General features: G+C 38.2%; 2 protein-coding genes across 4 annotated transcripts in view; both read left to right on the top strand.

Annotated features, from left to right (window-relative positions):
- Positions 1 to 15,959, top strand: part of LOC142353524 (uncharacterized) — a 46,515-nt gene that overhangs the window by 24,122 nt on the left and 6,434 nt on the right. For all 3 annotated transcript variants that reach the window (XM_075405781.1, XM_075405783.1, XM_075405782.1), the window contains one exon: positions 1,618 to 1,749. In XM_075405781.1, the coding sequence (XP_075261896.1) occupies positions 1,618 to 1,624 (7 nt within the window). In that variant the 3' untranslated portion in view covers positions 1,625 to 1,749. The remainder of the gene's footprint in view (positions 1 to 1,617; positions 1,750 to 15,959) is intronic.
- Positions 2,094 to 15,959, top strand: part of LOC142353523 (uncharacterized) — a 35,572-nt gene continuing 21,706 nt past the window's right edge. The window contains exon 1 of the mRNA XM_075405780.1: positions 2,094 to 2,303. Coding sequence (XP_075261895.1) covers positions 2,173 to 2,303 — 131 coding nt within the window. The 5' untranslated portion in view covers positions 2,094 to 2,172. The remainder of the gene's footprint in view (positions 2,304 to 15,959) is intronic.

Raw genomic sequence — 15,959 nt, 5'->3', positions numbered from 1 at the left:
AAACTATTAAAAAACTGATAAAAAAAATCGAATTCCATGAAAAACCTTTGTTAAATAACTTTTTAATATATTGTAAAAGACAAGCTAGAAAGTGTATGATAGCTCATTTTAAAGTCGCGGCAATGTAATTTTTGAATTTTTGTAGAAGTAACGGCCAATATGCTCAATTTTATACAAAAATTTCAAAAGACTCTCAAATTACTGAAAAAAAAATCGAACTCCATTAAAAACGTTCGTTAATAACTTTTTGAAAAAGACGAGTTAGAAAAATCATGCTAGCTCATCTCAGTGCTTTGGTAAATTACCTTCGAATTGTTTTAGAAATAACCGCCAAGGGGCTCATTTATATACAAAAATTTCATAAAACTCTTAAACTACTGATAAAAAAAATTGAATTCCATGAAAAACGTTTGGTAATAACGTTTTGAAATAGACCAGTTAGAAAGTGAATGATAGCTCATTTTAAAGCTCAAAGAATGTATTTTTCGAACTTTTGTAAAAATAACTGCCAATATGCTCATTTTTATACAAAAATTTTAAAAAACTGTTAAACTCCTGATTAAAAAAATCGAATTCCATGAAAAACGTTTGCTAATAACTTTTTCAAATAGACAAGTTGGAAAATGAATAATAGCTCATTTGAAAGCTGAAACAATGCACTCTTTGAATATTTGTAGAAAAAACTGCCAATATGCCCATTTCTATACAAAATTTTCAAAAAACTCTCAAATTACTGAAAAAAAATCGAACTCCATTAAAAATGTTTGCCAATAACTTTTTGAAGAAGACGAGTTAGAAAGTCTGTGTAGGCTCATTTTGTTGCGGTGATAAAGTTCTTCCAGAATATATATAGATCTTTGTTCGATTGTGATTATTTGTGTTCAAAATTTTCAATAATTAGCGATTTAGGGGCCAAAAATTGGGTATTTTTGTGGTACTCTGACTAAATTTCCCCTTTTGCAAGACAAAACATACAAGTTTTTGGTATCATAGTAAACTAGAACCCACGCTTCCAACAACCATATAATTATCTTTTTAAAGTATTGCCAAACAAGAGATTGCGGGGGCAATGTAGAGCCCGAAATTAGGGTTGATTTTAGCAAAATTTTCGAATTTTCAAAGTTGTTTAGTTTAATAACTTTTTTGTTACACAACGTATTTAAAAGTATATTATATCATTTTCTTGCCCATTTAATCTTCTTTACGAATATATATGGGTTGAAAAGTTTCGGTTTAATTTCATTGCCTGATTTTCCGATTTTCCAAACTTTGCTGAAAATAGGCAAATTTCAGCCAAATTCTCAAAAATCAAGTTTTTATTCCTGTACTTTTTTAACTTTTTTTAACGCCAGGTTGATGCCCTGGTTCATGCTGATTCCAAAACATATTCATTTTTTAAATTTGGTTCAGTAGTTTTCGAGATATAAGCCTTTTTCGCATGCATACCAGCCCCCGGTCCCGTAACCACTAGCTCCACAATCCTCAACCATCTCCCCCCCCCCCCACCCAATTGGAAACTTTTTTTTTCATTTATCTCTAGTTGTACTGTGATCTCCAGCTAGAGAGCTTCTCGGATATATTTCTTTTACCACTAGTTAATTTACTTCATCTTTATAGCGGCTAACCCAGATGAGGAAGTGAAACTTTCGTTTCTATCCTCCATCCGGTCACGTGACATGCTCACTCTTGCGCTGTCAGGTCAAGTGACAGCACGGACGCTGTGCCTTCCTGCCTCCGTACCTCCCCGAGGTAAGCATGTATAAAGATGAAAGTGAAATTAAATCGAAAGTTTCAGAAGGTCAGAGAGAGAGAGAGGGAGAGCGGCAAATATACAATGCGTTATCACGAGCACTAGCTTCTCGACGAAAACGAGAAGATGCTGTCGGACACAGCGACAGCGATGCGGCCCGAAACCGATGCGGCCCGGCACCGATGCGGCCCGGCACCGATGCGGCCCGACGTTGGCACGTAGCAACCCATACAATACTTATATCGTTGGAAAGCTCTCGTCAAGGCGAATTTGATAGGCTACATGGCAGGACCCAATAAGGGCGTACTATTATATCTATACTATTAGTTGGTTGCTGGCGTTTTGTTAGAGCTTTGATATTGTTAAATGCAATTTCAGATTAGATGATTGCCTTTTCGTTGTTGAAGGCATAGGAAAAGTTTATGGATGGAACCAACTCAAATTACCCGAAGATCCTGATACCCGAAGATTACCCGAAGATTACCCGAAGATTACCCGAAGATCCTGTTACCCGAAGATTACCCGAAGATCCTGCTATTCGCATAATAATAAGGGGAGGCAGCTCAAAGGAACAATTTGCTCTCAATTGTACGTTATAGCAAATGCTGCGGCTTATTACCTGGGCGTTTTATGTCACTTTTCGGATCTTTTCCGTTTGTGCCCCCCCAGCTTAGTGGGTTCATATTATTTGCACCCCCTGAAGCACGTGCAATATATTTACATAATGATTTACCATGTAATCAAACGTGTTCTGTAATTGGGGGGAGCATATCGTACTGGGGGGGGGGCACAAACGGAAAAGGTCGTTATTCTCCATGATGTAATTAATTTTGATCAGTTTTTTGTCAGGTGGAATTCATTGCTTTGGTGAACGTCCTCTGACAATTTTGCAATACATGATATTCTAAAATATTCTCCTGAGGGGGGAGGAACTATATACTCAAATGGGTTTTTTTTGTTCAGTCAAATTTGACCGATCGATATATTCATCCTAGAGAGTTGTAAGTGATATCATTAAGAAGATCGTCCAGCGTAGAATATCGAATTAAATGAGCACAGCGTACACGAGCAAAAAAGTGAGATCTAATAGCTGATATGATGTAAAAATATATATGTGCGTTGAATTGGATATCATTGTCGAAACCGCCCTAAAGCATTAATGTTGCTCCCTCGTTGCAAAACATGTTGCAAAATATGGTTTTGGTAACTATAAATATGTTTTTCAAACGTTCAGAAGATCAACTGAAATTAGAGTCTAAAACAAAGAGAATTTTTGGTATAGCTTTCCTATGAAAAAAGTTAGGTTGTCATACGGAAATTTGCGAATTTCGCGATTAGCGAATTTTAAAAATAGGTCTTTTTTATCGGGTCAAGGAGTTGTTCAAATCAAACCAAACTCGGTATGCAGTATCCCCTGTGTATGTAGAGTCTGAAACAAAAAGAATTTTTGGTATAGCTTTCCTACGAAAAAAGTTAGGTTGTCATACGGAAATTTGCGAATTTCGCGATTAGCGAATTTTAAAAATAGGTCTTTTTTATCGGGTCAAGGAGTTGTTCAAATCAAACCAAACTCGGTATGCAGTCTCCCCTGTGTATGTAGAGTTTGAAACGAAAAGAATTTTTGCCATAGCTTGCCTAGGAAAAAAGTTAGTTTTGCAATCGGAAATATCGAGTTATTCGCTTATTCTATTTTCAAAAATATAGAAATTTTATCGGGTCAAGGAGTTGTTCAAATCGAACCAAACCCGGTATGGAGTATCCCCTGTGTATGTAGAGTCTAAAACAAAAAGAATTTTTGGTATAGCTTTCCTATGAAAAAAGTTAGGTTGTCATACGGAAATTTGCGAATTTCGCGATTAGCGAATTTTAAAAATAGGTCTTTTTTATCGGGTCAAGGAGTTGTTCAAATCAAACCAAACTCGGTATGCAGTATCCCCTGTGTATGTAGAGTCTGAAACAAAAAGAATTTTTTGTATAGCTTGCCTAGGAAAAAAGTTAGTTTGTCGTACGGAAATTTGCGATTAATTCGAATAGTTAATTTTAAATAATATTGAAAAATAGGTCTTTTTGACTAGGTCTTAGAGTTGTCCAAAGTAAACCGAAGTCAGTATGGAGTTTCCCACATGTACCTAGACTGTAAAACAAAAAAAATTTTTGCTATAGCTTGCGTAGAAAAAAGTTAGCTTTTTCATACGGAAATTTGCGACTATTTCGATTATTGAATTTTAAAAATAGGTCTTCTTCGTCAGATCGAGGATTTGTCCAAATCGATCCAAACTGGGTATGGAGTATACCATGGGTACCTAGAGCTTAGAACAAAAAGAATTTTTGGTATAGCTTGCATAGGAAAAAAGTTAGTTTTCCATACGGAAATTTGCGAATTTCGCAAATAACGAATTTCAAAAATAGGTCTTTTTTATCGGGTCAAGAACTTGTCCAAATCCAACCAAACTCGGCATGGAGTATCCCATATGTACCTAGAGTGTAATGCAAAAGGAATTTTTGCTGTAGCTTTTCTAGGAAAAAAGTTAAGTTTTCATACGGAAATTTGCGTTTATTTCGAATAACTTGAGGTTACTAGATTTTAAAAATAGGCCTTTTTCATCGGGTCAAGGACTTGTCCAAATCCAACCAAACCTGGTGTGGAGTATCCCATTTGTACCTAGAATGTAAAACAGAAAGAGTTTTTAGTATAGCTTGCCTAGGAAAAATGTAAGGTTTTCATTCGGAAATTTGCGAATAATTCGAATATTTAATTTTAAAAATAGGTCTATTTCGTCAGGTCGAGGAGTTGTTCAAATCGATCCAAACTGGGTATGGACTATCCCCCGTGTATATAAAGTCTAAATTGCCAAGAATTTTTGCTTTAGTTTGCCTAGGAAAAAAAGTCTATCTTAGTCTTACTATTATTCTAAGGTGAGGGCCCCCAATGAGGTGCACCACCCCCCCTGCCCCGTTGAGACGCCGGTTAGTCGGTTTCCCCCCCGCTGGGATTTTTTGCACCTCATGTTGGGGACGTACTTGGCGTGCCGTCAATTTTTTGTGTTCTCTTCGGTCTGGTTCATAAAATCTTCGGTCGGATTGTAAATTTGCGTTTTTCTCGAATAACAAATTTTAAAAATAGGTCTTTTTTATCGGATCAAGGAATTGTTCAAGTCAAACCAAACTCGGTATGGATTATCACCAGTGCTGTTAGAAGGTAAAACAAAAAGAATTTTTGATATAGCTTTCCTAGGAAAAAAGTTAGGTTGTCATACGGAAATTTGCGAATTTGGCGATTAGGGAATTTTAAAAATAGGTCTTTTTTATCGGGTCAAGAAGTTGTTGAAATAAAACCAAACTTTGTATGGAGTCTTCTACGTGTGTATGTATATATAAAAAGTGGGTACGAGTGGGCTACGTATTATAAGACGGCTAATTTATTGACTATTTTCACAGGTCCTACGAAAAAAGTAGATACGTTTTATCGGGTTTAAGGTATGTATGTGTGTTTTTTTATGTCTGTATTTATATATAAAAAGTGGGTACGAGTGGGCTACGTGTTATGAGACGGCTAATTTTTTGACTATTTGCACAGGTCACCCAAAGTATTTTATTTTAGACTATTGTTTGAAAAGGTTGTGTTTGTTCGCAAGTTCTATGATGTTGTCTTGTCTTCAGTTTTTGATTATGGATAAAAGAATCGGAATCCCGTATGCCTCTGATAGCAGTGTTCCTCCCAAGAAAAAGTTTAAACCTCTCTACTCTACAAGTCAAGTACATGGGCGTATAGTTAAAAAGTCAGACTCTGGGAAGACATTTAAATTCATATACAATAACTTTAGTAACAACGAAAACATCCACACGGCTATTGTTGGAGACTCCATCTTCGACAACATATGCATTGACAATTGTGTGACGTTTTCTCTCTCCGGAGGAAAAATTGACGACTTCTTTTTCTTATTTGACACCCTCAAATCGTACCCTAACATAATTCTAGCAGTGGGCGGGAACAATCTCTCAAACCGTAACGGTGGACCAGGCGAGCAGCCTTCCGATGTGCTAAGAAATATCCGAGAACTTTACGAGGGTATAAAAACCTTACAGCACTCTCCGCGTGTTATAGTCTGCACGGTTTTGAAACGACTGAATTGTGAGCATTTCAACATACAGAGCTTCAATGCAATGCTCACAAATTCAAATCTGCCATATTTCAAACTACATCAAGAAGTGTTTAAGCCGAAAGGCTTCATGCCGGATGGTGTTCATCTGAATGAAAAAGGAAGACGCGACATGGCAAGTGCCGTGAACAAATTGATGATTGAAAAGGGGCTTCACTGATTGAGAAGAGGCTTGTGGGTGTAAAATTTAAATTTGCTGTTTTTGTAATTGTGAAGTTTTAAATGATTTGATTGCTTGTTGAATTTTGATGACGGTTATTTACTGATGCAAGTTACTCTAATGCCTTCTTTCAAGTATTTACACATTTGTGTTTTCAATTTTGTAATTGTTTGTTATTGGATTCTGTTGATTAACTGACGAATTTTGAGGAAATTCCTAATTAACTTTGTGCCGCTGGTTGTTTGTTTATTAGTTGTTTTCCCTGCTAAGCCTATAAGACTCGAAGTTGCGTTTTTCAGTGGCTTTGTTTACTGCTGTCTAAAGAAGAAGGTTCCTATATTCAATGTTTGCGTATTGTCTAAAAGCCTATTTAAGATGCGTGATTCAGCGGGTGAGTTTCCTGCTGCGCCCTAAATTTGTACTTTACGGTTTTCAGCGGGTGTGTTTCCTGCTGCGCTTAGGAGACTGGAGATTGACTTTTTCAGCGGGTTGATTTCCTGCTGCGACCTAAGAGCAATTAGTTACGGTTTTCAGCAGGTTTGTTTCCTGCTGTCTAAATAAGAAGGTTTGTATATTAAATGTTTGCGTATCGTCTAAAAGCCTATTTTAGATGCGTGATTCAGCGGGTGAGTTTCCTGCTGCGTCTTAAATTCGTACTTTACAGTTTTCAGCGGGTTTGTTTCCTGCTGCGCTTAGGAAACTGGAGATTGCCTTTTTCAGCGGGTTGGTTTCCTGCTGCGACCTAAGAGCAATTAATTACGGTTTTCAGCGGGTTTGTTTCCTGCTGTCTAAACAAGAAGGTTTGTATATTAAATGTTTGCGTATCGTCTAAAAGCCTATTTAAGATGCGTGATTCAGCGGGTGAGTTTCCTGCTGCGCCTTAAATTCGTACTTTACAGTTTTCAGCGGGTTGGTTTCCTGCTGCGCCCTAAGAGCGTTAAGTTACTGTTTTCAGCGGGTTTCTTTCCTGCTGCGGCTTATAACAGATAGTTTGCGTTCTCAGCGGGTTTTTTCCTGCTGCTCATAGGAACCTAGGAAATGCGTTTTGCAGCGTGTGCGTTTCCTGCTGCGGCTTAACGACAGAGTTGCTTGTTTCAGTAGGTTTGGTTCCTGCTTTGTCTAAGCAAGAAGGTTCGTAAATTCATTGCTTACCTATATTTTTTCTTATAGCTCATTTTAAATGCGTGATTCAGTGGGTGTGTTTCCTGCTGCGCTTAGGAGACTGGAGATTGCCTTTTTCAGCGGGTTGATTTCCTGCTGCGACCTAAGAGCAATTAGTTACGGTTTTCAGCGGGTTTGTTTCCTGCTGTCTAAACAAGAAGGTTCGTATATTAAATGATTGCGTATTGTTTAAAATCCAATTTAAGATGCGTGATTCAGCGGGTGAGTTTCCTGCTGCGCCTTAAATTCGTACCTTACGGTTTTCAGCGGGTTTGTTTCCTGCTGCGCTTAGGAGACTGGAGATTGCCTTTTTCAGCGGGTTGGTTTCCTGCTGCGTTTAGGAAACTGGTTATCGCTTTTTCAGCAGGTTGGTTTCCTGCTGCAACCTAAGAGCAATTAGTTACGGCTTTCAGTGGGTTTGTTTCCTGCTGTCTAAACAAGAAGGTTCGTATATTAAATGTTTGCGTATCGTCTAAAAGCCTATTTAAGATGCGTGATTCAGCGGGTGAGTTTCCTGCTGCGCCTTAAATTCGTGCTTTACAGTTTTCAGCGGGTTGGTTTCCTGCTGCGACTTACGAACATTAAGTTAAGGTTTTTAGCGGGTTTGTTTCCTGCTATGTTTAAACAAGAAGGTTCGTATATTCAATGTTCGCCTATTGTCTAAAAGCCCGTTTAAGCTGCGTGCTTCTGCTCCTTAAGTTAGCTCTTTACGGTTTTCAGCGGGTTCGTTTCCTGCTGCGCTTAGGAAACTGGTAATTGCTTTTTCAGCAGGTTGGTTTCATGTTGCAACCTAAGAGTAATTAGCTACGGTTTTCAGCGAGTTTGTTTCCTGCTTTCTAATCAAGAAGTTTGGTATGTTAAATGTTTGCGTATTGTCTAAAAGCCTATTTAAGATTCGTGATTCAGCGGGTGAGTTTCCTGCTGCGCCCTAAATTCGTACTTTACGGTTTTCAGCGGGTTTGTTTCCTGCTGCGCTTAGGAGACTGGAGATTGCCATTTTCAGCTGGTTGGTTTCCTGCTGCAACCTAAGAGTAATTAGTTACGGTTTTCAGCGGGTTTGTTTCCTGCTGTCTAAACAAGAAGTTTCGTATATTAAATGTTTGCGTATTGCCTAAAAGTCTATTTAAGATGCGTGATTCAGCGGGTGAGTTTCCTGCTGCGCCTTAAATTCGTACTTTACAGTTTTCAGCGGGTTTAATTCCTGCTGCGCTTAGGAGACTGGAGATTGCCTTTTTCAGCGGGTTGGTTTCCTGCTGCGACCTACGAACATTAAGTTACGGTTTTTAGGGGGGTTTGTTTCCTATGTCTAAACAAGAAGGTTCGTATATTCAATGTTTGCCTATTGTCTAAAAGCCCGTTTATGATGCCTGTTTCTGCTCCTTAAATTCGTACTTTACATTTTTCAGCTGGTTTGTTTCCTGCTGCGTTTAGGAAACTGGTAATTGCCTTTTTCAGCGGGTTGGTTTCCTGCTGCGACCTAAGAGCAATTAGTTGCGGTTTTCAGTGGGTATATTTCCTGCTGCCTCCTAAGACAGATCAATTGAATTTCTTATAATTGATGGAAAACCATTCGTGTACTTTACTTTAGTTTTTTGAAATGGGAAGCAATAAATTCCAATGGCTCATTATGTCGGTAGAAAAGGACGATATTTGCATTATTGACGCTGAATCAGATATGTGGGGTGAAAGAACATTAGCAGAGAAGTTGCTTAAAACGGAAGGAAAACAAGTAGTGCTTTTCAAAGATCAAAAATTAAGGACTTATTTAGTTGTAAAGCAAGGTGTGGGTAACATGAACAAATTGTTAGAAGATTTAAAACAAGAATATGGTCTCAGCTGTCCATCTGAAACACAGCTCGCTATGGCGTCCAATTTAGCGAAAGAAGTGTCACAAAAGTGTAAACCGATGGATGGAGGAGACAGGAATAAAGAGTCTGGACAAAGGGATGCAGCAAAAACCGTTCCCTCAGAGAGCATTCGTGTTGTTCAGGTTAATGAGTTAACGTTAAATAAAAGGTCAAGATTGTAAGGTACTTTAAGTAGTAGTTGCGGAGTTGCATTTGCCAAGGCTTAACTGTCATAGGGAAAAAGCAACAAGAAAGTTTCAAAAATTTAGTTTGGTTTAGTGCTGTGAGAAACATCAGTTTGCTGCGGAAGTTATGCTGGAAGACGAGAAAAGAGTCCATGAGATCATCAAAGTTTTGGAACAGACTACCAGCCAGGCCGCTGAGGAGCTTGCGTGCTTGAAGCGAAAGTTAAATTCTGTTGTAAGCTCTTCAATTCGTCTTTTGTTTCCTTCTATGTCTTTATGCTCTGCGTCTTAATTTTTAAAAGAAATGCTTCTGAAATATTTAACTGAGTTTTATTCACAAGGGCGGCATTGGTCTTCGCTGAGCTCATTTGTGCTCATCGCTGAGTTTTTTGTGGTCTTTTTTGTTCGTAATTTTTCATCCATTTATTTTGTCTCAGGTGAAAGGTGTGGTTGGCGATCTCGAGTACGCAGAAAGCGATCTGGCTGACAGTACCGAAACACGTAGCTTAGATTCTAGCGATGAAGGCCATGAAGAAAATCAAGAAGATTCCCTTGAAGCTGCAGCGGTTTATAAACAAGTTGAGGCAAAGCCACCGGTTCAATTTGGACTCAATAATAAAAATCTGGATCTAATCTATTCTGGTCATCAACCATGGGCTTTTGGTTTGGCTCTCCGCAAATGGATTTTTGGTGTTAATGGACTGGCATACGAGATGATCTTACCGACGAAACAGCAAGGTCTCAAGCGAACCTGTGTCTCAATGGAGAAAATGCTCGTTTTTTTTCGTAAGTTTTGCTTTGACTTCCAACTGCTCTTTGCTCAGGGTCCCTCCAATCAAAATTTTTTGAGATAGATTTCATCGAATTCCAAAATTTTTAATGTAGGCTGAGGAAATTATTCTTCAACTTAAATCTATATTTGATTTGACTGTTTGCAGGCGCAGTTGAGCGGAAATTTCCTAAACGAGCTTTCCCTGATGCCAGAAAACTAGCCTCGAGGGCAGCCAATAAAGCAGGATTGAATGCGAAGCAGCGTATGGAAAAAACTGGGAAATACAGTGCTGATGCAAAACTTAGGAAGCAAGAAGCTCGAAAGAAACGTCAAATTTCGAAGTAGATGTTCGTAGTCAATGCTTATTAAAAACTTATACTCTGAAATTGGTATTTTGTTTCAAATTGTGTTGCTATAATTGCATGTATTAATCTTTTAAAGTTTTTGAGAACACTTCATTTATATTTGATATAAAAATGATTTGATTGTTGTTGTTGCCGTGCTTTGATTTTGTACAGCCTGAAATCTTTATTTTTCTTAGCGCCTGCGGTTACATAGATTAGTTTTGTTTCTTTGCTTTGTACAATTGGAGGTAGATAGATAATTTCGTAATCAGACTTGTATATCCTATAATGAATCTTGATAACGTCTACAGAGTGAAGTTTGTCTGGCGGCAGTGCTTTAAATTTCGTTTAAACAGTCCTCGACTCAAAAGAAATCAAAGCTTTCTTACGTACCTTGTTTTTTTAATCTTTGCAAGAAATCAGATCTTCCAAATTTTCCTGTGTGATCGACTCTTCTATAAATTTCTTAATTAGATATTAGGTAGCCATTAAAGCCAGGTGTGTTGTAAGGAAGTATTTTCAAGCGTCATGTCTCAAAAGAAAACAGGAGTTCGAAGCTCAGGTAGAGTTATAAAGGAAACTCATTTTGAAATGGAAACTCATTTTGATAGATAATTTTAGTTGTAATCAGACGTGTTTATCCTATAATGAATCTTGATAACGTCTACTAAGTGAAGTTTGTCTGGTGGCAGTGCTTTAATTTTCGTTAAAACATCCTCGACTCAAAAGAAATCAAAGCTTTCTTACGTACATTGTTTTTTAATCTTTGCAAGATATCAGATCTTCCAAATTTTCCTGTGTATTCGACGTCTACTAACTTCTTAATTAGATATTAACTAGCCATTAAAGCCTGGTATGCTGTAAGGAAGTATTTTCCAGTGTCATGTCTCAAAAGAAAGCAGGAGTTCGAAGCTCAGGTAGAGTTGTGAAGGAAACTCATTTTGAAACCGACCCCGAAATTGCGGTTGCTCGAAGTTTGCGATATGAGCATAGAGATACCAAGTTTGTGTTTACTAATGGTCAAAAAATTTTGGTGGCTTCAATTGAGAATGACAAATGGCCTTTGGGTACAACTCTTGACGAAAAACTTTCTTTGAAGCCCGGTGATCCGGTCAAAATCATCTTAAATAGACTGCCTTGTGATGTGACATTTCTTGGAAGAGGTTCTGCGAAAGCTGCATCTTCCTATAAAACAAAAGCTGAACTTAGGCTTATCAAAGGTCTGGAATTGGAGTTTCTTGATTGTCCACCTGTGCAACCAACCAAGAAATCTCTGAGTCAAAATCCCTTAACCATTGTTGCAGACACAGTTACAGCGCAAGAGGTAACAGTGACCCCTGTTTCTTCACAGAATCAGAGTTCCCAGGTGTTTTCACAGGCTTCTCAACCAGTGAAGAGAAAATTGGTGCGCAAGGACAATGTGGAAGTTTTCCGAGAGCAAACTTTTGAAGAAAATGTTCCAACAGAAAGCCCACTCCTGCTCTTCAAACCAGATGCTTCCTTGCCACAAACGTCGGATTCTCAAGTTGCACAGGTGATAAAGGCATACAAATACCTAAATTTTCTCTCGCTGCTTCGTTTTTTGAAGCTAGCTGATTGTTTAGGCTTTCTTTTTGCAAGCTGGTGCTCCCGAATTCTTTTTCGTTAACAAGCGTTTAGTGAAATTGGGACACTCAATTCTGAATTTTTTACAGGAAGAATAATTTTGAACTTTTTGAGTTATTTTTCAAAAACACAAATTTTAGGAATGTGAATCAGTTTGTGAGGACTTTACCAGTTTTGCTGATGAACATGAACAGCGAATGGTGAGAAGTGCAGCTGTTGCCTATGCCGTCAAGAAAAATTCCGAAAAGAAGAGAAGGAAAATTTTCGAGGCTTGTGAGGAAACGGTAAAAGTTTGTTTTTGTTTGTAGATATTTTCTCTTACTGCTAACTTTGATTTTACTGCTAATAAAAAACATATTTCAATGAGGTACGATTTATTGGGAAATAATATACATGAGGCTTGCAAAATGATCTTTTACTCGAGACGTGTTTTTTAAATTGCGATTTCAAGTAGTGTGTAGACAAACCATATAAATGAGTTTAAAATCAGATTCCAAAGTGCTGAGGATGTTTCAATAAAGTTAGGTTTTCTCAAATTTTTGATCTTTTTGTAGATAAAAGACATCAACGAAGTTACAATTGTTCAAAAAAAAGGATTCCAAAGTGTTGACGATTTTCCAGACTTGCTTGAGGCATATCCTGTAAAACGTGTTATGTACCAAGGCACAAATTTAATGGAATTGCGAGCAGATGCTCATCCATCGTTGCTTGGGCGAGCTCTCAGAAAAGAGATTTTTGGAATTGATGGGCTCACTGACGACATGATAGACAGTCAGAACTCTCCAAAGCGAAATGAGGCGGCGTTGGATAAAACAATGAAATTCAAAGGTGTCTTTTTAACTTCTAAAAAACATGATTTTGTGCATTAGTTGATTTAAGAAGCTGCAGTGTTGTTTATCTTGTTAACATGTCAGATGTGGGAGAAAAGTTTAAGGTTTTGACCTACAACGTGAGCATGTTGACTTCTCTTATTGTGTATTGGTTAGAGCTAAAAAAAATTTGTTTTAGAAGTCGTAATTCAGAAGTATCCCCTCACACCTCGACTGGCTTATGAGAAGGCAAAACTAGCTGCTAACCAAGCTGGGCGGGAAAGAAAATCGTTTTTACGACTGTCTCAGTCCGCTGAAGGGCCTCCTAACTCAAATGAAGAGCAAAATTCGACTGAAATACCAGTTTCACAGAACGATGAGATTTCAAATAATGTCAATTAGCCAAGAATAATCTAGATGGAGAGATTGATTTTGATAGTATGTAGTGATAACTCTTCTGGGCCGCAGTCTGAAATTTGAGTTTGACTTAAAGCTTTAGGTAGAAAAGTTTTAGCGTTGTAACTTCATACTTATGTATTTAGACATGAAGTCATGATTGGAAGTTTAAACTGTAGTGCAAGCGTACTGTTGATGTTTCATAGAGAGCTTGGGAGTTTGTTCTTTAGACTTGTAGCTGTTATTTCTTTTTGCGTTGTTCTCTGAATTCTCTATGGAATGTTGATATATGAGAGAAGTTTTTGAAAACCTGAAATGAGTCAATTGTTGTTTGAAAGTGTGACTCAAATTAATTTTTTTAACCATGAGTCTTCCAACCAGGACATTTTAAAATTCTTCTATTTCTTTTGTTATCAAAATATTGCAGTAGAAGTGCGACAATGAGCAAGCTGATCAAACGTGATTTTTTAAAATGACTATTTGGGTGGGTGAAACTGATGCGTAGAGTAAGATTTATGCAATAAGAAAATTTATTTCTAATTGGCCGTTGCACAATTGCTCTTGAGAATTTTGTATCTGATTTTTTTGTCTGCGTTATTTGCGTTTCTCAAAGTAGTTTTTGAAACTCGTGATATTTTTTTTATTTTACCTAATTTTGAACTTCAGAAATATGGATTATTGTGAAATGCTAGCGCAAACTGAAGGCCACGTGTCTGTTAAATTTCTTGAGAGCAGCGATAGAAAACCTCATAATTTAACCAATTTGTTATCTGAAGAAGAATTTTTTGAGCTGCTTAATAAAGACAGAAAGTTGAGGAAACTCTTTGAAGATATGAGACAGATCTATTCAGAGTCGTATCATGCGGGCTTTAAAATTGAACCTGATAGTTTTGGTGGCTTCCGTCTTATGAACAGGACCGGCGAAAAAATTCGACCAGGTGAAATCAGTTGTGCTGTCGGATTGCTTGGAAATCAGCCTAAGGGTCGTATTCTGGACGATTGGTCACTGATGCAAGGAGATAAGTTGCTTGTTGGTGTAGCTCGATGGGCCAATCATTCATGTCGTCCAAACTGCGACTATTACATGGCTGGTGGATTTAATGGACGTGTTTGCGTTCGGCTTCGCGCCTTGAGGGAAATTGACGTAGGGGAAGAGCTTGTGACTTTCTATAACAGTGATTTCTTTGGAAGGGGCAATAAAGATTGTTTGTGCGGAAATGTGGAAGATCACGACAAGGAATCGCTTTCTGGGGATGAAATTTCCGAAACAGTAGTGACAACCAAACGGCGGAAAAGATTAAAGCCCGCTATCAGACTTATTCGATCAAAAAAGCAATCAGATCTATTGGGTGATATGCTAAGATTTTACGATGAACTTCCTAGTGATAGTTCCACTTCAAAGCATAGTTATCTTGACCAAGCAGTTTCATCTGTTTCTGATACAGCTATGCTAGAAGAGTGTGTGGTTCCCGCTAGATTACAAACCGATACTGATGTTCCTGAGGCAAATTTATGGCAAGATAGCGAACTCGAAAATGCAACTGCTGTTTTTGAAAGCGCTGATTTCGAAATAAGTGAAACCTCCTCCGATAGTGAAAGTTCGGGAAAAGCAATTGAACTTTGTCCTGATCAGCAAACAAGATTACATGAAGTAAATGCAGTGACGCCTGTCAACCTCGCTGCATCACTAATTTCAATTGTTTCCAAGCACAATGGTTCAGATGCTCTGCTCAACGATCTTCTTAAGCGAGATCAGAAGTTATTTTCTAACCAGTCAATAGCCCCTTGGACGATTAAAACGCGATTTCAAATGCTCTGTCTCCGTTATCAGCACACAAAGCAAACACTCGAAAATGGTGAGCTCATTCTCCTCAATTTTCGCTCCTTGCTTCTTGACATTGTCAAAACGTCGTTAGAGGACATGATGATCTATGCAGAAAATAAATGTTCTGATGAAGATCTTGTTATGCCGACTCTGAAGATCTCAAACCGCAGAATCAAACTACGATTGATTTTGAATACAGATGGAGCCGTTCTCCATCTGTCCGCCGCTGTCCGCCTGGCCGGTCTTTTTTGCTTTTGCGGATCTTCCTCCTAAAAAGCGTCAAGCTTTCAGAAATATTGTTTTGGTCTCCCTATTTGTCGGCACAGGGTATCCTGATTTTGATGCTATTTTGAAGCATGTTAAGAGAGAGTGTGCAGTTGTCGAGACCATTTCCTTCAATAACGAAAACATAGCGGTAAGCTTTGAACCGATTTTGTTTGTTGCTGACTTATTGGCTAAATCTAAAGTTCTCAAGATGAAACAATTCAACGGATACTATGGGTGTACTTTGTGTACTCAACGAGGTGAGCACTTTGGTGGAACCCATCACTATTCTCACAATGAAAAGTTTGTTATGCGGTCCCCAGAGTCACATTTAGTGAACATAACAGAGCTGGAAAATGGCAGCATTGAAATGATACGAGCAAAGCATGGGAGAAAAGCTGATTGCGAGAAAAGGACCCAAGGCGTTAAAGGAAGAAGTGAAATTCTATCCGTCATAGCCAATCAGCCGTTGACGTCACCAGTAGATCCCATGCACCAACTATTTCTGGGAGTAGGAAAAGATGTCCTGATTTTTTTTTACGACAGGATGAGGACTGAGCATAAGAGTGAACTGAATGATTGTTTGAGCAATATTGTCCTACCGGTTGAACTCAAGAACACCGTTCGAAGTCTGGAGGCGCTGAATAATTTTAAAGCTAAAGAGATCAAAACAGTACTTCT

The sequence above is a fragment of the Convolutriloba macropyga genome, chromosome 14, assembly GCF_964194025.1.
Source record: "Convolutriloba macropyga chromosome 14, txConMacr16.3, whole genome shotgun sequence".
Classification (NCBI taxonomy): domain Eukaryota; kingdom Metazoa; phylum Xenacoelomorpha; order Acoela; family Convolutidae; genus Convolutriloba; species Convolutriloba macropyga.
The sequence above is the reverse complement of the archived record's forward strand: the minus strand, read 5'-3'. Positions and strand labels throughout refer to the sequence as shown.